The 20,756-nt window shown below is 47.6% G+C and overlaps 1 protein-coding gene across 1 annotated transcript in view; it reads left to right on the top strand.

Moving 5' to 3' along the window:
- The first annotated feature begins 1,314 nt into the window (after window positions 1–1,314).
- The window catches only part of Map3k9 (mitogen-activated protein kinase kinase kinase 9), a 75,802-nt gene continuing 56,360 nt past the window's right edge, over window positions 1,315–20,756 (top strand). Inside the window, exons 1-2 of the mRNA XM_059279552.1 lie at window positions 1,315–1,702; window positions 8,592–9,005. Coding sequence (XP_059135535.1) covers window positions 1,315–1,702; window positions 8,592–9,005 — 802 coding nt within the window. The remainder of the gene's footprint in view (window positions 1,703–8,591; window positions 9,006–20,756) is intronic.

The following is a 20,756-nucleotide window of genomic DNA, read 5'->3' as shown; positions in this document are numbered from 1 at the left end:
ACAGTTTGCCTAATAATAAACCTCAAACTAAAATTAAACAAAATAATAGTTAGGCTGGGCATGGTGGCACATGCCTGTAATCCTAGTACTCAGGCAGCTGAGGCAGCAAGAATGTGAGCGTGAGGCCAGCCTGGGCTACTTAGTGAGACCTTGTCTCAGAAACACAAACAGTGAAGAACTAACTCTTGCTAAATAAATCGCATCTATTCCTGCCTTGGAAAAGGTAATACAGTTGGTAGCTATCAGGCCGGATTCCTCACTACTGGCTTGTTTTGAAATACGGAAGCTTGAAAGTATGTATAATGGGTTAAGGTCCACTTATCTTGTTCTTTCTTAATCTTGGGGGCGTGGGGCGGGGGGAGTGTAACAAAAGGACATAGTATAGGTCGGCCCTTGCCCAAGAGCGGCAGCACCAGTCTTCACTCTGCTTTGGTCCTCGGTGTGATCTATGTAGCCATCACCAGGGTCCTAGATACAGTCAGCTCCACCAGGCAAACCCCCAGCCTGCGGAAGCTCCACTAGGTGACCTCCCTTTCGGAATTCTGACGATGGCCTGGAACTTCTTCTCACAGAGATCGAGGCCAGCAGTGCAATCCGAAGAGTTCTTCCATCACCGGCCATAAGGTTCCGGGGTGCGAGTGTGTGCGCGGAGGCGGGAGGGGACGGAAGCTGGTCCCCAGGGCCGAAGCAGAACCAAGAGCTTGGCCACCTGAACCTGGAACTGGCGCAGCCGGTAGGACCAAACCGCGCAGACAAAGACAGCAAGCTCCGCAGCCGGGGGCTCCCACAGTCCGAACGCACGTTCTGCTTCACCTTCTCGGGAGCCACCCAATGAGGCCTCAGCCTCTCCCAGGAAACGGACAGCAGCGGCGGGCCAATGGGAGGGCGGGCTGGCGAGAGGGGGGCGGGTTTGGCCCGGAGGCCCCGCCCCCGGGTCCGCAGGGCTGGGGCGGAGCCAGACTCGCGTCAGGTGGTCCCGGGCGTGCGGGGAGGCGGGGCGCGCGGGGCGGGGCGGGGCGGGGAGGGAGCGGCCAGCGGGCGGCGGGCACGGGCGGCACGAGCAGGTGGGAGCCGCGGAGGGGCGAGGCCGCCCGCGAGGGCGCCAGGCGGCGGGCACTGCGCCGCTCTCCTGTCCGCGGTGCGCGCTCGCGGTGCGCACCGGGCGTCCGCGGCTCTCGCGCGCCCCGCCTGCCCGGGCCCTACCTGCGGCGGCCGTCGGGGGCGCGGAGCCCCCAGCGCTGCCGAGCCGCATGAACAATAGGCGGCGGCGGCTCCTGCGGGCGGCCGCCCCGCACCCTATGGACCGGCCGCTCCATGGAGTCCTCCAGATCGCTTCTCGGCTGCCTGGCGAGCGCCGCTGCCGCCCCGCCGGGGGAGGATGCCACGGGCACAGGGGCCGAGGAGGAGGAGGACGAGGAGGAGGCGGTGGCCGCCGACCTGGGCTCCCACGCCGCGCTGCCCTACTGGACGGCTGTATTCGAGTACGAGGCGGCGGGCGAGGACGAGCTGACCCTGCGGCTAGGCGATGTGGTAGAGGTGCTGTCCAAGGACTCGCAGGTGTCCGGCGACGAGGGCTGGTGGACCGGACAGCTGAACCAGCGGGTGGGCATCTTCCCCAGCAACTACGTGACCCCGCGCAGCGCCTTCTCCAGCCGCTGCCAGCCGGGCGCCGAGGACCCCAGTTGCTACCCGCCCATTCAGCGTAAGGAGAAGGCGGCACCGAAGCCCGGTGGGGAGGGGAGGGGAGGGTGAGGCCTGGGGTGGGCAAGGAGAGATCAGGGGTGGGGAGTGATTGGCCGGGGTGTGAGAGCTGCAGGGGCTTTAGCTGGTGCCACCGAGAAGCTCCAGAGCCGCAGGCCCTGCCTGGAACACTGGGCTGCTTCACCTTCACCTGACTCGCGCAAACAGCAACTCGTGAAGCCCCCAGCACGAGTCTCCCTTCCCCTCCCTCCTTGTGCCCCTCCAGATCTGGAAGGGTTTCTGGAGAGCAGGTGGTTACTGTCACCAGTAACCTTAGTCCCCCACCCAAGGACCTGGCGGACCTCTTCTGTCGCTTGTCCCCGCCTCTTAAAGGTATTTGTCCTGAGAGAAGTGGAGGCGTCTCTTCGCCTGCCTGGGCAGGCTCACAAGTCCCGGAAGCATGTGTGAACGAACTCAAGAGTCAGGTGCCTTTGAAATCTCGTGTTGGTTTCTTGGGTTCTCGTCCTGTATCTCAAAGTTGTACTTGAGGAGTCTCACCAAATAATATGTTAGGAAAGGTGTGTATGTGTGGGGGGAGGGCGCACAATCATGAGTGGAGGAATAATTAGAGAGAGAAAGTACGTCTTTCCCTCGTGGGAGTTCAGGATCACCAGGTACAGTCCTTGTCCCATACAGTCATATCGTTCAGACAACACATATTTTTTTCACCCATAATCCTTGCCTATATTTGGCATTGGCCAAATCTCGGGGGGTATGGGGGCCCGCAGGCCCAGAGTTCCCTTCCAGGGCCTTTCTCCCTGTGTCCTGGTTTTCATCAGTTTTCCAAGAACCCCCTCCCTGTTCCATGCCCCTAACGAAATTTTCTTTGCTGTTTTTCAGAGGAGTTAAGTTGCCATTATAATTCCTTAATCATTTGTATATACTTGGTTATTTTAGAAGATGTGAATCTCTCTAAGTGTAGCTTATAGTATTTAAAAGTTTCCATAATTCCAGTTAGAAGACCTTACTACATACTTGGTAGTTAGTTCCTTGTTTTATGTACTTTGCATCCTACTTTAAGTCACTTTGATACTTAGTTTTACATTTTCATCTGCAACAGTTATCTTTCTGTTACTTATTTTTACATGAACAATTACATTACTTTAAGATGAGTTTTAAATACAATTGCAACTTCTTTTTTTCTTCTTTTCCTTCTGGTCCTTTGACTGTCAGATTGTTCAGATCTCTAGTTCTTCTTAGATCTGTTCCCCTTTCATTCAAAGTTTCTTGTTTATACATTTTGATATGTATAATGCCCGGAAATGGCAAGTCACTTTAGATTGTTTCTGGGTGCTACATATTTTTGGCATATTTGGCAACGCTGGTGGAGACATAGGCCAATCAAAGGTCCTGGCATGGTGTTTGGAATTATTGGTGTTGGAGATGAGCTTGGTTGATGAACTTACGTTGAATGAGGTTTTGAAACTCGTTGTGGGTGGAGTTCTGTGATGATTTTAGGGACAGCTAACGTGACAGTGTACAAGTTATGTGAAGTTCACAAGCAGCCTCTCAGTTCCCTCAGCATCTTGTTGTGCTCCTGGCTGTCAGAGCGGTCAGGAGTGAACATGACTTAGGTTAAAAGAACCTTTCCGCTGAGTGCCAGACATGACAACAGTGTGCTGCCTTGGGAGACGAGTCTCTGTAATGTGACCAGGACTCACCTTATTGGAATAGACAGTACCTTGGATGGAGTGGATTCCTAAGTCTGGAACCCAGATGGGAGGACCTTGTACTTGGGGAAAGAATTCACTTGAGGAGCTTGGCATTGAAAGTTCTGGTAAGTGCTCTAACTTGGCCTTCCTTGGGACTGGCATTATTCTCGATAGTTCACAAAGCTCCAGTCAAAAGCTCATTCTTGAGTACCTGGTGAGTGGTGGCTGCTATGTTAAGAACCAAGGGATAAAAGGATGGTAGGAGATGCTTCTGAACACAACAGGGAGACTGGTGAAGTAAATATGAAATTTTAGTAAGCGCTTTGAAAAGATAGGAATGTCAACTGGGAGAGCTCTGTCCACCAGTTGAGTTAGTGTCACTCAGAAGATAAAGATGATTGACAAAACCTTGTCCCCCCGGGATCTGGAATAGTAAAGCCACTGACAATTCTTCCCCAGAGTTACCCTTTTAAACTTCCCCTCGCCGGGCGGTGGTGGCACACGCCTTTAATCCCAGCACTCGGGAGGCAGAGCCAGGCGGATCTCTGTGAGTTCGAGGCCAGCCTGGGCTACCAAGTGAGTTCCAGGAAAGGCGCAAAACTACACAGAGAAACCCTGCCTCGAAAAACCGGAAAAAAAAAATTGTAAACTTCCCCTCTGGGACTTATAGCATGTGACATGTTCAGGATTGGAATACCTATGTCTAGTCAAGCAGTGAGAATCAGGTTTAGTTTTACAGTGTTGTTTTCAAGTGAAAATTTTGCTTCAAGCTTTATTCAATACAGAAGGGGAAATTACTCTTTTATCAAAGAAAAAATACACTAGTGATATTATAAGCCATTTTATATCCTGCTACTGTAGGTACCAGGGGTTGGCTCTCCATGGATGACAAATCAATATAACCTGAGAGATCTCTCATCCTCTATGTTGTAAAAGGCCAAAAGTTTAAAGCTTCAGTTTGTCACTCTGGGAGATACATAGCTATTAAAATGTTTCTTCTACACTAGTGTTAGTTTGTTTGCAACACAGCATTAAGGTCACTATTAAGTTACATTTGTTTTTCCTGAATTCACTACAAATGTAAGAATGTATTTTCAGATATGTTTAAGGTGTGTGTGTGTGTGTGTGTGTGTGTGTGTGTGTGTGTGAGCAGATGCATCAGATGCATGTACCCATGCACACATGTACCCGTGAACAGAGGAAGCTGGGTGTTCTCTAAAGATCTTTGCCTTATTACCTTCAGAGGGTCTCTAACTGAACCTGGAGCATTTTCAACTAGCCTCTAGACTGGAGGCTAGAAGTCCTAGCGATCCCCATATCTCTGTCTCCTGCCCAGTATAGGTTTGTTTTTTTTTTTTTTTCTCACTTATTTACCTTTCTTTTTACAGGATCTCACTATGTAGCCCATACTGTCCTTGAACTTATGATCCTCCTGCATCTACTTCCTGAGTACTGGGATTAACAGCTGTGTACCACACACCTGGCTCTGTATAGAAGACTTTGAAATTAACAAAGTATACCATTCCCTTGCCCCTAAGCCCACAAGGCGGGCTGGTTCAGTCAGTCTCCAAGCATACAATCTGGAGAAATAACATCTTGACTCCAACATGAAATAAGGTTTTGTTGATGTTCCTAGAAATAGCTTCCCACAGAAAATTTTTTAAAAAGTGTGCTGAATGCAAGTTGACCTGATTCTTGCTTAAAACCAGGTCTTGACTGGAGCAGAGAAGGAAAGGCAAGCCCTCATGCTCTCTGCAGCTGAAGGTCTAGTCCCTGGAAGCCTGTCGGAAGGGACTTCTCAGTAGGGAAAGGAAAAGAAAGTCCTTGCTCCCGCTCCAGGTTGTCTTTGTCTGTTGGAAAGCTATTTTTTGTACTTTTCTTGCAGGCTGGCTTCCTTATGTTTCTTAACTTAGTAGGGGAAAGCTGAGATCTTAGCTTCTGCCCCAGAGAGGTCACTGCTTTCTTTCCCTTCCATTTCATGCCTCTCTCTGCCCAGCTGCTGGAGGAGCTGTCCTTTTCAGCACCCTAGACCAAAGTCCCATCTTTTCTACCCTCGGGTAAACATTGAACACCCACTGTGTGTTGACAAGTATGTTTCAGAGCTGAGAAACAGAGGGTGCACATAAGAGAAGTAGTATAGTTAATTAATTCAAAGACTTAGTTGAGGAAATAGGGCGATCAATTCAATTCATTCAAGAGGCATGGAGCTTTTCTGGTAGAGAAATAAAATAAAAAGGCCATTCCTTGCCTCCAAAGACCAGGTAGACATGTATCTTTCAAAGAAGTTTCTAATCTCTCTTTACTGTCTGCATGTTTTCTCATTCGTGTGGATGACATCGGACAAAAGTTAGTAATTAGTCAGGATTCATTTTTAGGACTCAGAAACATTGAAGCTATTTTAAGCAAGAATTGGATTCAGCACAGGAAATTGGGCGCTTACAGACTTGTTGGGAGGGCTTGGAGAAGAGGCTCTGATGGGGAGTGCTCTGGGCACTGCAGAGCTGCACCAGCAAGCAAGTTGGCACTGTTCTCACAGATGAGGTTCAGCATCTGGAGCTGCTGTTGAAGATGGCAGCTTCAGGAACAGCCTCTTGTGTCTGCAGCCTGGAGAATAGGCAGCCACTTCACTATGGAACATTCATTTGCACAGCTATAGAGCTAGTGACCGGACACTGGCATGCTGCTGCAGACAGCCATGCTTGCCAGGAGAGGCAGCCAAAAAATGGTCTCCATCTCTCTTTGCTTGCAAATCTTGTGTGTCACTTAGTTCACGTCCAGTGCCTTTGCCATAAGGGATCCTGGGACTTGTAGTTTCTTAGCTTTCTAGCCTCTGATACCAAAAGGCGAGGTGCTAGAAGGATGTTGGGGTGGGTGCTGATTGCTAGTCTGCAGGTTCTGCCATGTCATTTGTTCTTCAGGGAACTCCCCCCCATACCCGAAAAGACAATAACTTTCCCCTCTTTTCTTTATTTCATGATATCAGGGACTGAACCCAGGACTGTGCAGATACTAAGCATGTACTTTGCCACTAAGCTGCACTACATCCCCAAAGGGTTAGTTAGTCTTGTGGAACTTGGAGGGTCAAGATGGGCTCTGCTTCTTGTGTACATAAAGACAGTCCATTTGACTTAGTCCCTGAGAGTTTTCTTTGGGCAGATCGACAGTTGCTTTGCAAAATACAAGAAGAGGAGAAGATTAAAAGAATTATGGTTAAGTAAGAACAAAAACTTGAGCCCTATCAGCATCCAAATGAGCAATGGAGTGTGATGGGGCTGACCACATAGGGAAGAACAGCCATCCAGTTTGCTCTTGCCCAAATCTAGAAACACGTCTTTGTTTCCCTAGGTTTGTTTGTTTTATTTATTTATTTTGGTAGTGTGTGGTTATTCTCTCTTCCAGAAACCCTACCCACCCCCTTCCCACCCCTTCTAAACAGATCTAAATTTGTTTGCCCTACCTAGGTAAATTTCTTGTATTGGTCACCCTTTAAATATTTGTCACAATGAACATAGTGGTGGCAGACAGAATCTCTGTCCTGTGGCTGTCATCGTGTCAAGGTTATAGGCAGTGAATGAGTAATTAAATAGTGATAAATCTTGGTGAGTCTTGTGGAATAGTTTTCTGCAAAGGTGTTTGATAGGAGCTTGCCCTCGTTTGGTCTTGAGGTTAGAAGTTTCTCTGTGAAATGGATGTTTAAGTTCAAATGTGAGGGATGAGTCTGAATTAGTCAAAAGAGAACAGGGTTTTAGGAGAGACACATGAAACAGCACTGTGCTCAGTTAGTTCTTAACATTCTATCTAGCCCAAGATAGATAATCTCTGGTAGCTACTGTTATCTTTTCCAAATGGTGCTGAAGGTATAATCAAGTACTTTAGGTTCAGATTCTAGATCTTGGAAGCAGGTTGAATGGTTGAGGTGACTGTCAAGGATAGACCTGAGGCACTGAGGTCCATCCACCAGAGTGAGATGTTTCCCATGAGGCTCCTTTCCTGTACCTCTCAGGAACTAAGATCCCGATAGAACCAAGTCCTGGAAGTCTTTCACATTGACTCAGTTCTTTCTGTGCTCAGTACCTCTGAGGCTCAGCAGGCCTGGGTCACTGCAAGGGCCTCCTTAATGGTTCTTCCTTTTGAGACAGGGTCTCCTTTTAGATCAAGCTAGCCTCAGACTTGCTATAGAGCTTCGGTTGTCCTTGAACTTGTGATTCTCCTGTCTCTATCTCTTTAGTGTAGATTATTGGCGTGTGCTGCCACCCTGTTTTATGTGGTGCTATGGATTGAACCCTGAGCTTCATGCATGCCAGACTCCACCTGCTTTGACTGAGCTGCACCCTGGTCCCTTAGGGGCTCTTTGCTCCAGACTTTCTTTCCCATTATATCCTGCATGGCTGTCACAGTTGGTATCCTTTCTAAACCACAAATCTCCCTTTCTAAACAGTACATGTTGCTTCTAGAGTAATTTTAAGTTCTTTAGAATTGCTCGGAAGCTTATTACCACCTGGTTATCCCCAACAAGGCTCGAGTCTTACCTCTTATCCCAGTTAACAGTCCAGCCGCTGTGGGCTCCCTAATGTCCTTGGGGTGTCAGGTACCCTGATGTTGCAGTAGCATGTGCCATGTTACTGCTCATGTCCCTCTCTCTGCCCAGATTGTCCTTTACCCCGCCCCTTCATTGTCTGATGAGATCCCCCTCTACACTTCCTCTAGGGCTCTTTTCACGTGTCCCTTTTCCACTCAGTCTTGCCCTCGTCCTACTGTGGGAGTTACTGTCCTTCTTTATCCACTGATGCTATTTCTCCAGAAGCTGTTTACAAACCAAACTGTAGCTGCTGTGTGTCTGCTCAGCCCTGGGTTTTATGCCACTCACCACCAAGAACAAATGAACCTAAGCAATTTTCAAAAAAGGTTGCCCCGGTATTCCTTTGGGTTAAAATGGGGTGGTCTTGTATAAGAGTCTCCTGATTCTCCAAGTAGGATTTACTTTACATTAAACACCTGTCGAATGCCTACTCTTTGCTAGTCACTAAGAATAATGCACATGAAGTTAACCACAGTCTCTGCTGCGTGTGGAGTTTACAGTGTGGAGACAGGGAGGTCCTGCTTTTCCTACCATGGCTGTGTTTGCCCATCCAGTGGAAGTGTGGTTAGTTATATGGTGTTCAAAGGAAATGTTTGACTTCCTGTTTTCTTCTTTCTCAGTGCTAGAGATTGATTTTGCGGAGCTAACCCTGGAGGAGATCATCGGCATTGGGGGCTTTGGGAAAGTTTATCGCGCTTTCTGGGTAGGTGATGAGGTCGCTGTGAAAGCAGCTCGCCATGACCCTGATGAGGACATCAGCCAGACCATAGAGAATGTTCGCCAAGAGGCCAAGCTCTTTGCCATGCTGAAGCACCCGAACATCATTGCCCTCAGAGGGGTGTGCCTGAAGGAACCCAACCTCTGCTTGGTCATGGAGTTTGCCCGTGGAGGGCCTTTGAACAGAGTGTTGTCTGGGAAAAGGATTCCCCCAGACATCCTGGTGAACTGGGCTGTGCAGATTGCCAGAGGGATGAACTACCTACATGATGAGGCAATCGTCCCCATCATCCACCGTGACCTTAAGTCCAGCAACAGTGAGTATGGAGAGCTGGGCTGGGCTGGGTATGAGGAGCAGCCACACCCTCACTCGGCGGCTTCAGTCGATGTGGGTGCCTGGTGGAGCTTTATATCAAAACATTCTGCCATTGAGTGGCAGTGTGAGGAAAGAGGAGGGAGGCCCCGAGGGGTCTGGGGTGGTGGTGGACTGGTAGTTTGCAGGCAGAGTGGTCAGTATTTGAGACTGATATATGCAGAAAGAGATTTATTTTCCTACTTGTGGGAAATGTGGATGTAATCCCCCAAAAGAGGATATCCCCTTTCTGGAGCAGCAGAGAAGGCAAACCTACACAGCCTGCATTTCAGCCTCCACATCTCAGCTGACTGGAGAGGCAGCCACCGGAAGAAGAGGTGTGTGTTTAACTGGGTCCCAGTGTACTACAGGTGGCGGTGGCAGTTGGTGAGCGTGACCTGACTGGTGGTGTGGTAGACCTCCTGGTAGCCCAGGGGTGCTATTAATGAATTCCATAACTAGCATGTAATTGCAGGGAACTGAGAAGTAACTGTGTATTAAATACACGGAATCCATAAACTGGGCTGTAAAGACGGTGTTAGGTATAATTAAATGAGAAGTTGGTAGAGACTTCAGGCTTGCACGTGGGCTGGCAGAACAGCTAGAAATGTGCTTCCTGGTGTTCTCCCTGGTCCATACTGACTGCGGAGAGGATACATGTGATGAGTGTATGTATTTAAGATCGTTTGGAGTAGCCTGTCCCTGAGAGGAGGGTATTTCGGGTGAAGAACTTTGGGGGTGACATGGACTCTTGGGACTACTCTCTGCATCTGTGTGCTTTGGGCCCAGAAGTTCTTCACACTTGGTTTTTTGTTTGTTGAGTGTGTGTGTGTGTGTGTGTGTGTGTGTGTGTGTGTGTGTGTAGCCTTGGCTGTCTTGGAACTTGCTCTGTAGATCAGGCTGGCCTTGAACTCAGAGATCCACTTGCCTCTGCCTCCAAAACACTAGGATCAAAGGCGTGCGCCACCACCTCACAAACCACTGCCCAGCCAGATTTTGCTTTTATCTGAGCTGTTCCTAGCATGGCTTATTTTTCTGTGGATGCTGTTGTGAGTCTGCTTTCCAAGATGCATTTTGCAGTTGTGTAAGTAGATTTGTTGTAGGAAAAATAGAAAATGGGAAAGAAGAGAGTATTTGCAATTCTTTTCCTTAGTGAGAAGGGATGTTTCTTTTTTCTTTCTTTTCTTCGAGACAGGGGTTTCTCTGTGTAACAGCCCTGTCTGTCCAGGAGCTCTCTTTGTAGACCACACTGGCCTCGAACTCAGAGATATGACTGCCTCTGCCCCCCAAGTGCTGGGGTTAAAGATGTGTGCCACCACCACTGAGCCAAGAATGAGTTTTATATATATATATATATATATATATATATATATATATATATATATATATATATATGAGAGAGAGAGGGGAGAGAGAGAGAGAGAGAGAGAGAGAGAGAGAGAGAGAGAGATTATACTTTGCAGATTCTTTAAAATGACCTTTGTTTCATTTATCCCTTCTGTCTACTCCCTGCCCCTTTAATAATAGAAAACTTCCTCTTTTTGAGAATATGAACAATTAGGTATATACTTTAACAGTGGGTGTGAAAGAATTGAGTTACATGAGTGAAAAAAATCTTACCTCCCTTTTCTCTTTTCTGTGACTTTATGGTTTTCTCATTCCTTGTCCAAAACTCTGCTCTTTAAATGTATTAACTGAATTGAAACTTTCAGTGTCTAAATGTCAGCCCAGAGGTACTTTGGGTGGTGGGATAAGAGGCAGATGCATTGGTTAAAAAAAAAAAAAGTGAGGTAGAAGCTGAATCCTCTTTAACTTTTTCTTATGTCCTTACTATTCTGAGAGAGCTAGGCAGGGTGAAATAATGTTATATAATTTGGCCCATTGAGAAATCTGGGCCAGGATAATGGAAGTGTAAAAGTTTACAATTTCCTTGATCAAGTTTAAACTTTGACCATAATCTGAAGCTACACATACAAAGTTTGACCTTCTACAAGATTACTGTTGTGAAAACAAGGCTCTTGCGAAGGAGACGTTGCCTTGCCAAGTTGTGCTGCTTACAGAAGAAGGCAGGAGCCTGTGTGCCTCTTTTCCGGGAGCCAGGGCTCTGGTTCCATCGGTCTTTGAAAGTGGAGAGCTTTCGGGGAAGGAGTGGACTCCTTAAAGGCCTTTGTCAAGACATAATGTGCTACCTACCATCCTGTTGGTGCCGATGTTGGTATAGGTTGTGGATCTTACGTGTGAGCAGGAGTTTGTGGGTGGGTGTTTGCCTGGGATTGTGTATGCCAGTGTGAGCCTCCTTGCGGTCATTCCAGAAAAAGTGTGCGACCACTTTGCTCATTGCTCCCATCTTGGGAATTGTGACTTCTTCATGTCTTGTAAACTGGGGACACTCTTCTGTTTTGTTTTTTACTAAGGGTTGTGGAAGGTTGGATGTTTGGTCACTGTCATATGAGGGCAGAATATTGGAAAGTATGTATCAGTTGAGCTTGAACTAGTCAAGAAAAGAATGTGGCTGTCTATGTGGAAAAGAGAAAGTAGTGGTAGGCATCAAGCAGTTATGAAGTCTTAGTAAAAAGTGGCTGATTGAAATGTTTTATTGTCTTGGTCATCTGCTTCAGTCATTTGCTGTTTACTGGCAGTGGGATGTGTATGGGGTAGAGTAACCTTCACTAGTTTGTAATTGGCATTGGGTGTCAGTTGGACTCTGTGTCACCTAAAAACAAACAGAGTGACAGCAACTGAGTGATGACCTCATCTACCCTTGAATAGAAGTCTGAGGATTTCAGGGCAGCTGCACAGTGCATTTAGAGATCCAGGCTCCTGTTTCTTTGCTTTTTTTTTTTTTTTTTTTTTTTTTTTTTTCTGAGACAGGGTTTCTCTGTGCAGCTTTGGAGCTTGTCCTGGAACTCACTCTGTAGTTCAGGTTGGCCTTGAACTCACAGAGATCCTCCTGGCTCTGCCTCCTGAGTGCTGGGATTAAAGGTGTGTGACACCACCATCTGGCCAGGCTCCTATTTCTTATGCCATCATCCCAGCACCTGGCTTCCATCCTCACTGTCTTCTTCTGGTCCGAGATGGGCATGAAGGGTACCCATTATTTGATTCAGGTACAGGCTTGAAGGAGGAGGAAAAGCAGAACCACAAAATACCTGCTTCCCTCAGCTGAGTCCATGCCCAGTAGATTCCCAGAGACCCCATTTAAATTCATGTTCTTGCCTTAATTGGCCAGAACATGCTAGCTGAAGAAGGGGCTTAGAAATAGAAAGGGGACCCCACTAATAATCGAGGTCTGTTACCACAGATGGGCACAGGTCACAGAAGAAGCAGCCAGCAGCCTCGCTGTGGAGGCTTCATACAGGGAAAAACCCTTATCTCGGTTATATAGTATCACACAGCCAAGGGAATCACCCAGGCCCTGAGATGGAAGACTCAGACCTCTTTTAAAACTAATGGCTTGTATTACTTTATGGTATTACATCAGTGACTTGAACATCACGGCTTAAAAGTACTTGTAAAAAACCATTGCCTATAAAAATGGGTCTATGTCGGCCTGTTTCTTCAAACTGGGGAAGACTAGTTACTTGTTACTAGAGGCAGTGGAGAAAGATGATCTGTTAAGGGAAATCTTATCTTCTGGGGGTGGTAGGTGGGGTCAGGATTTTGTGTGGTGGGTGGTTTGGTGTGAAGGCATTCAGCAAAATGGCAGTTGAATAGTTCCATAAAAAGCTACAAAGTGTGGCTGGTGAGATGGCCTAGAAGGTAGTGGTGCCTGCTGCAAAACTTGATGAGCTGAATTCAGTTCTTGGGACTTACATGGTGAAAGGAGAGAACTGACTCCCAGAAGTTGGACATAAACACACACACACACACACACGCACGCACGCACGCACGCACGCACGCACGCACGCACGCGCGCGCGCACACACACACACACAGAGTAAATAAAGTAAATGTAATAATAAAGTTATTATTTTTTTTAAATTATGAGGTTGGTGATATAGCTCAGTGCTAGCTAGGGTGCTTGCCTAGCATGCACAGGTCTTGGGTTCAAGCCCTAGCCCTGCCCAAAGTAAAAGTAAAATGAGCCAGGCAGTGGTGGCGCATGCCTTTAATCCCAGTACTTACGAGGCAGAGGCAGGAGTATCTCTGTGAGTTTGAGGCCAGCCTGGTCTACAGAGCGAGTTCCAGGATAGCCAGGGCTATACAGAGAAACCATGTCTTGAAAAACTGTAAGAGAAAGATACACGGGGGCTGCGGGGGGGTTGGGGGGGCTATGAAAGGGCCTTGGGAATTATATGGACTTACAAGAGAAGATAATGTTGCTACTTCATTTTAATTTAATATTTTCTTTCCTTCTCTTAAAAGACATGGGTTAAAACAATGTTTCTAGTATTTTTCTATGTGTTTATGAATTTTTAAAATGCCTACCTTTAGTATCCTGATAAACACACTGCTTGGTGTGTGCTTGTATTCCTGGTCCTGCCAGTTTCCTTAATTATGTTCCTGGGCTCTAGACTGGTGCTTGCCCACTCCTGTTGTTCAGCGGGGTATCTCACTGTTTCTTTATGGACAGTGGGGTATCTCACTGTTATTCTGTGGACAGCAGGATATCTCATTGTTACTGTGTGGACAGTGGGGTATGTCACTGTTACTCTGTGGACAGTGGAATATCTCATTATTACTCTGTGGACAGCGGGGGTATCTCATTGTTCCTTTATGGATAGTGGGGTATCTCACTGTTATTCTGTGGACAGCAGGGTATCTCACTGTTCCTTTGTATGGCCCTTTTGTAAAGCTTTTTAATTTCCTTATATTTATGAATAGTATCAGTCTGCTTGCTGAGCCATAGCATCCAAATTGTGTTCAAGTTTGGTTTATCTCCTGCCTGTGCCTTCAGTAGATCTCAAGTAGGTTTAAGTTTTGAAGGTGGAGTCTCCTATAGTCTAGGTTGGCCTTGAACTAGCTCTGTAGGCAAGGCTAGGCAACTCATTCTTTAATCCTTGCAGAGGTGAATGGAAATGTACTTGATTTGGGGCTAGTTAGACCTCCTCCCTTTTAGATGATAGCTTGACATTCTCCTGAGGTCCTTGCTGGCCCATCTCTGTCTTCCTCTAGAGGCGCTTTCTCCCTAGAGCTGGTCTCTGTCTCCCAGAACATACTGTCTTTTGCTCCCAGCATGGTTCCAGGGGCATGCCATGGCCCTCACTATGTGCATATAGAGAGTGAATGAATGAATGGTTACTTGAACTGGATTACTCATAGTTTCTTAAAATGTAAAATTTCCTTTTATCCAAGGATGCCATTTACAACTCACTTGCATAGAGCTTGCTTTTAATTCTCATTGTACTCTGCAGGGCCTTGACCCTTTCTGAGTCCAGCAGCCTGTTCTGGATCCCTGAGTGTAGCATTAAGCAGTATAGTCATTCCCACTCTTGAATGTCTCTGCCTCCTGTCTCCATGTCTTCCTAAGTGCCAGCCTGGCTAACTTGCTGTCCAGTGTCTACATGGAGTCAGCCACTGGCTGCCAGGACCTGCTGGAACAGCTCCTACTGCAGTGTCACTGGACTTCCTACCAGTCTGTTCTGGCCAGCCTCAGCTCTTCATGCTGACTTGGAGCTTACTTAGCCAGCCCTTCCTACCACCCTCAGCTTGCATTGTGTTACTTGACTGCTGCTTCTCTTGCAGCTCAAAGTCCATGTTCACCACCCGCCACGCCCAGTCCTGTGTTCATGTGTTTTGTGCCACCTTCTCTTAGGGCTCACAAGCTCAGGAAGCTGAAGATGAGTTTTCTTACAGCGTGGGGACTCAGTTGCCATCTTCCCTCTTGGCCTCACATTGACTTCCTAGAAATCTTCTCACTCTGGAGTACCTGGGCCAGACATTAGCCAAAGTCTCCTCCGCCTCAGTCTCCTGTAGGATTTTCCATGGGTGTAAGTTTGCTGGTTGATCCACTAGACTCTAGCATTTTGGTCCTAGACTCCTTTTTTTTTTTCTTTTTTTTGGTTTTTCGAGACAGGGTTTCTCTGTGTAGCTTTGCGCCTTTCCTGGAACTCAGTTGGTAGCCCAGGCTGGCCTCAAACACCGCCCGGCTTGGTCCTAGACTCCTGATAGGTCACATTCCTGCCTGTAGATGGAGCAGGTAAGGCATGGGCATAGGCACCCTGGACAGGGGCATTGTGGCCTCAGACTTGCCTGGAAGAGGATGAAGACTAGCTTATAAGCCTAAAAGTCTGGTGATAGTAGCACACGCCTTTAAGCCTAGCACTCTGGGAAGCAGAGGCAGGTGGATCTCTGAGTTCAAGGCCAGCCAGGTCTACAGAGTGAGTTCCAGGATAGCCAAGGGCTACACAGAGAAACCCTGACTCAAAAAATAAAAAAATACAAAAAAAAAAAAAAAGGCAGATTTCCTTTGGGTGAATAAAATAAGAAACCACAGCCTGGCAGTGGTGGCGCACGCCTTTAATCCCAGCACTCGGGAGGCAGAGTCAGGTGGATCTCTGTGAGTTTGAGGCCAGTCTGGTCTACAAAGCAAGGTCCAGGACAGACACCAAAATTGCACAGGGAAACTGTGTCTCAAAAAATCCAAAAAAGAAAAAAAAGAAACCACAGACTATCCCAGAGTGGATATGGGATTCAGCAAGGGATCAGCTGCAGGAACCAGCTCCTCATCTTCCTTGAGAAGTAGGCTAGTGGCTTTGTGTATGCCTCAAGAATGCACCCCCATGTGGTCAAGATAGCTCAGCAGGTAAATGTGCTTGCCACCCAAGCCTAACCTGAGTTAGAAAATATTAGAATTTTCAGATTTTACGGGGGAAAAGTATACAAATAGTAAAAACCTTGGACTTACCTTTTAGTCACTGGAAGCTGTATCTGAGTTTAACTAGTGGCTACCAGGCATGTCCCAGAGCATTGTGTTCGGTTGATGGGAAGTACTTTCTGCAGCCAAAATACATACATCATCGAATAAAGCCAGAGTGAAGCAAACAGCAAGCCAGCAGAACATGACTCTGCAGAAGAAAGCTGTGTGGCCAGTGGCCGGACCTGCGGGGATGCTGGCTTTCCCTTTCCCAGGCCCTTCCTGGCTCTCTCCTACACAGAGCTGTCTGCTTACCTACCTACCAGCCCACCTAGCCTCCCTCCCTGTCCCTCTCCTCTTTTACTTCGGTGGCACCGGACACTGAAGCCTGGACCTTGGGGAGTTCTTTACCTCTGAGCTATACCCAGAGGCCCTGGCTCTCTTTGGGTGTTAGGAATATAAACAGTCAGCTAGAACACAGGGTTAGGCCCTGCCCTCAAAGAGTTCCCTGTGAGGCCAGAGGGAAGGACCTTGATTGAAACAAACTCACACAGACGTTTAAAATCAAGGCTTGTCAATGACAAGAAGGGTGGTGGGCGACATTCGTCAGTGAGATCAAGGCACATGCCTCAACAGGGGCATTATGGGATTGCCTAAGGACGTTTTGTAGGAGAGTGATCTGAGGAGGGAAGAGCGGTTGATGACTAGAAAGTGGGGAGGAAAAGAGGGTGAGAAGATTCCAGAAAGAGAGCCCGCCCCCCCCCCCCCACCGCCCATGTGAGATTGTGGCTTGGGAAGGCGAGTGGTATCATTGGCATTCTCTTTGGATTCTTTTACTTCAGTTCCTAATGGCCACCAGCAGAGCTGAGGAACTGTTAGGCCTGAGGAGGGACAGTGAACCCTTGGGACCCTCGCCTGTTTCTCTAGAACCCTGCTGGTTTTCCTTTTCCGTCTCAGTCATCAGAGGCTTCTTTGGAATTTTCACATTGGGGCAGGGAGTAGTTCTAGACCTTGGGCACCATTTAGGCACTCACAAAGCCTGTGTTGGAGTTGAGGCAGAAGGTTGATGACTTAGTAAGGGTTTCTGTTGGTGTAAAGAGACGCCGTGATCCTGGCAACTCTTATAAAGGAAAACATTCCATTGGGGCTGGCTTACAGTTTCAAGGTTTAGTCCATTATCGTCCTGGTGGGGAACGTTTCAGCATGTGGCAGTCATAGTGCTGAAGAAGGAGCTGAGGATTCTACATGCGGATCAGCAGGCAGCAGGAAGAGAAAGTGAGCCACTCTGGGCATGGCTTGAGCATCTGAGACCTCAAAGCCCACCCCCAGTGACATGCTTCCTCCAGCAAGGCCACACCTACTCCAGCAAGGCCACACCCTGTGAGCCTCTTTCAAACCACCATGGCTGCCTTGTGTGGAAGACCATGGGAGAGATTTCTGGGATGTGACTGGGGACTCTGATTTCAAATGATATTAGAACTTTCTTCAAATTCAAGCTACCACTGCCCTGAGAGTTAAACATGTTATTTTTCAGTCTCATCCCTATATCCTCTATAATCAGAACAGGCAGTAAGTAATAATGACCACCATTATTATAGACAGATCCAACTATATCCTGTGTCCATCTAAAATAATCAGAGATGGCGGCAAGTTTCTCCATTTCTTGGAAAAAGGAAAAAAAAAATAGAATGATTTACTGAACGAGGTGCCTGGGTGGGGTTCATTCGGCCCATATTATTCCACATCACTGCTGCCGTCTGTACTGTCCACAGTTTATAGGTGAGACCAGAGCCTGCCCCCTTCTCTTTTTTCCTTCACATCTCTGGGATAATTTTCTATCCTTAACTTGGTGCTTCACCTTATTCTCTCTATGGTGTAGCTCAGGGTGGCTTGTGGACACAGAGCCATGAGATGAGCTGTCTAGTGTAGTCAGTAGAATATAGCCTCTTCCCTAGGCCCAGAGAACACAGCTCTTTACACGGAGTCCCCATGTGGGACCCTGGAAGCCTCTTGTAGAACCTTACTCTGCTCCTCTAAGTCAGGGTTGTTAACATAGGGCCTGTCTACTCTGGAACCTCTGCAGGGTTAGGGTGAGAGGGTTTCGTTTTTATTAATACAAGTATCAGAGATGGTCACAAGTGGTCATCAGCAGAGAGACCTTGAATTGGTCTCTCTGTTTTAGAGGTGGCCTGGGATAGTAGAAGGAATGTGAGTATTAATTGCATCCTTGAAATCAACTGGCTAGGCGTTGTTGAATGCACCTTGCAATGTCCCTAGAGACCTCAAATTCTTCCTCTGTAAAATGAGAGGTTTGGACGAGATAGTGTCTGAGGCCCTTCCCAGGATTAGAGTGAATGCCAGTGTTATTGGGGACAGGCAGTGACTACATGGTTTATCTGCATCTACACAGCAGATTTCAGTATGCCCAGATTCCCCCACTTCTAGGTCCCCTGAAAGAGACCCTTTGCTGCATAGTTTAATGGAGAAACAGTTGACAGGAACCTGTGCATGCTCCTCTGTCCCCATTGCTGCTCAGACTGTGACAGATGGCCTTTTGGAGACAGAAGATGCTCTGGTCACATGAATCACGATGGGATTTACAACAGACCAAGGACAATTGTCATCCTAAAAGCAGGACAGTTAGCTGTCTGCCACTTCCATCCTTGGAGCTAAGCAAAGGGTGTCGGTGGCTCATCTTGCCTCTTGCACTCTGAATCAACACAGGCCTTCTTCACATGGGGCTCGAGACCATATGTGTGGTTTTAATTGCGTTTTTCTGTATCCTCACCAACATAATTTCAGGAGGACCTGGGGCCCTGTGCGAGGCCCTGCGAGAGTAACAGAAATTAGACCTATTTTAAGCTGGATTTGGGTGCCTTCCTTTTTCCCCACTTTCCCAGTAGATTTGGGGAAGATATGGACCCTCTTTGGGAGATTTGTACGTTTTGATGGAAAGAACAATGGCTTGGGAGTCAGATTGGGAGATCCTGGTTAATTTTTTGTCAGCTTGATACAAGCCAGGGCTGCCTGGGAAGAGGGAACTTCAATTGAGAAAATGCCTTTATCGGAATGGCCCTTAGGCACATCTGTGGGACATTTTCTTGATTAATGATGACACGGGAGGGCCTAGCCCACTGTGGGTGGTGCCACGCCTGGGCAGGTGGTCCTGGGTTCTGGAAGAAAGCAGGTTGAACAAACTGGCTAGAACAAGGCAGTAAGCAGCCTTCTGCCGTGGTCTCTGCTTCACTTCCTGCCTTGAGTTCCTTCCTCCTCTGACTTCCTGGATGATGGACTGTGACAGGGACATGTCACCAAACAAAGCCCTTTTTCTCCCCAAGTTGCTTTTGGCGGTGGTGTTTTTCACCGCAACGGAAACCAAACAAGGACAGATCAAATCTTTTCACTTCCTAAGTACCTAATGCTGTCCAGGAATCTTACCTGTGGATGTAATATAAGCTGTGGACAATACAGACGGCAGCGTGATGTGGAATAATACGGGCTGGATGAACTCCACCCAGGCACCTCGTTCAGTAAATTGTTCTTTTTTTTTTTTTTTCCTTTTTCCAAGAAATGGAGAAACTTGCCGCCATCTCTGATCATTTTAGATGGACGCAGGATATAGTTGGACTTGAGTCTGAGCTGGCCTTTATAGCAGATTTATTTCCTGGGAAGCTGGAGAACGTGCTAGATCTCACAACCTCCTGATGATGGCGCAAGGCCCTCTTGTGGAAGAGCCCCATGGTTCCTGTTTCTTCTGGACTCAGCCTTAACCCTGGGTACTTGGCTTCCTGGAAAACGCTACTCATCTTGTCTGTTAGGACCTTTGGTCTGATGGAGTGGGACAGCTGGCCAGTTTCTGGCTCTGCTGGACTCTCAGTTGGTAATTCATATGCACTCCAGAACTAAGGCAGGGATTTCTTCTCTGCTGTCCCCTCCCTCCTTTTCTACTGCGGTCCACTGCTGAGGTCAAAGAGAATGCCTCCTTTCACATCTGGCTGTCCCATGCAAGCCTGTTCTACAGTCTTCTTTAAGATTTGGGGATAGTCAGGGTGAGCTGAAGTTCTCGGTTTCTTTCATTATTTTTGTCATCTTATTCTGGAAGGGAAGTCTAGTGTGTTTGCCTGTTTCCATCTCTGTATAGCAGCTCTGTTTTATACATCACTCCCCAAGTCTGTGGCGCACAGCATCTCCTAGGTCCCCCCAGACATGTTTGTGGTGTTAAGCACTGTAGAGTCCAGTCCTGTGTGTTTTCTGATGTGTGCTTCACACAGGGGCATCCTTTAAACTCACTCTTTTTCTTAGAGCCCCATCTTAGGTGGTGAACCCCCCTTTTCCCATGGAGACGACCCACGTGAGCTTAGCTGTGCCTGGCTTTGCGTCCCCTCTGGCTCTGCTGGCTGAGGACCTCGTGCAGAGGACCTGGTCTGTGTGCTGCCTTCATTTCTGCAGATGTGAAGTAGCAATAGTAACCACAGCACCTGTCTGACTTTGCAGGATGGAAGCGAGCATTAACTGGGACTGCCTAGATGAGCATGTGCCTGACACTCTGTGAGCTCGGGCTCTCCTCCGTCCACCATCAAGAGAGTCAGTCCCTCGGCTGCTGCCTTTTCTCCCCAGCATTCGGATCACACTTTGTGCTGGCGCCTCTGGAATTTTGTCTTGTGTGTGCTTTCTGGGCTTGGGTGTGTTCTCTCCAGGCACTGTGGATTTTAAATACAAAATGTGACATGACACACATACAGCTAAAAGACAGTGTAAAAATTAACATACAAAAGAAGTCACGTGCCACCCCTCCTAAACCCCCAGTTTATTTCTAGGAAACAAATTGCAATCGAGTTTTCTCTTCGTCTCCTTTTGATAATTTTTTTTTTTCTATGAAAATGTAAGAATTTCAATAGGGTTCTTTTTATTGTCATCTTT

This window comes from Peromyscus eremicus, chromosome 14, assembly GCF_949786415.1.
Source record: "Peromyscus eremicus chromosome 14, PerEre_H2_v1, whole genome shotgun sequence".
Lineage (NCBI taxonomy): Eukaryota > Metazoa > Chordata > Mammalia > Rodentia > Cricetidae > Peromyscus > Peromyscus eremicus.
Note: the sequence above shows the minus strand (reverse complement) of the source record. Positions and strands in the feature narration are given on the sequence as shown.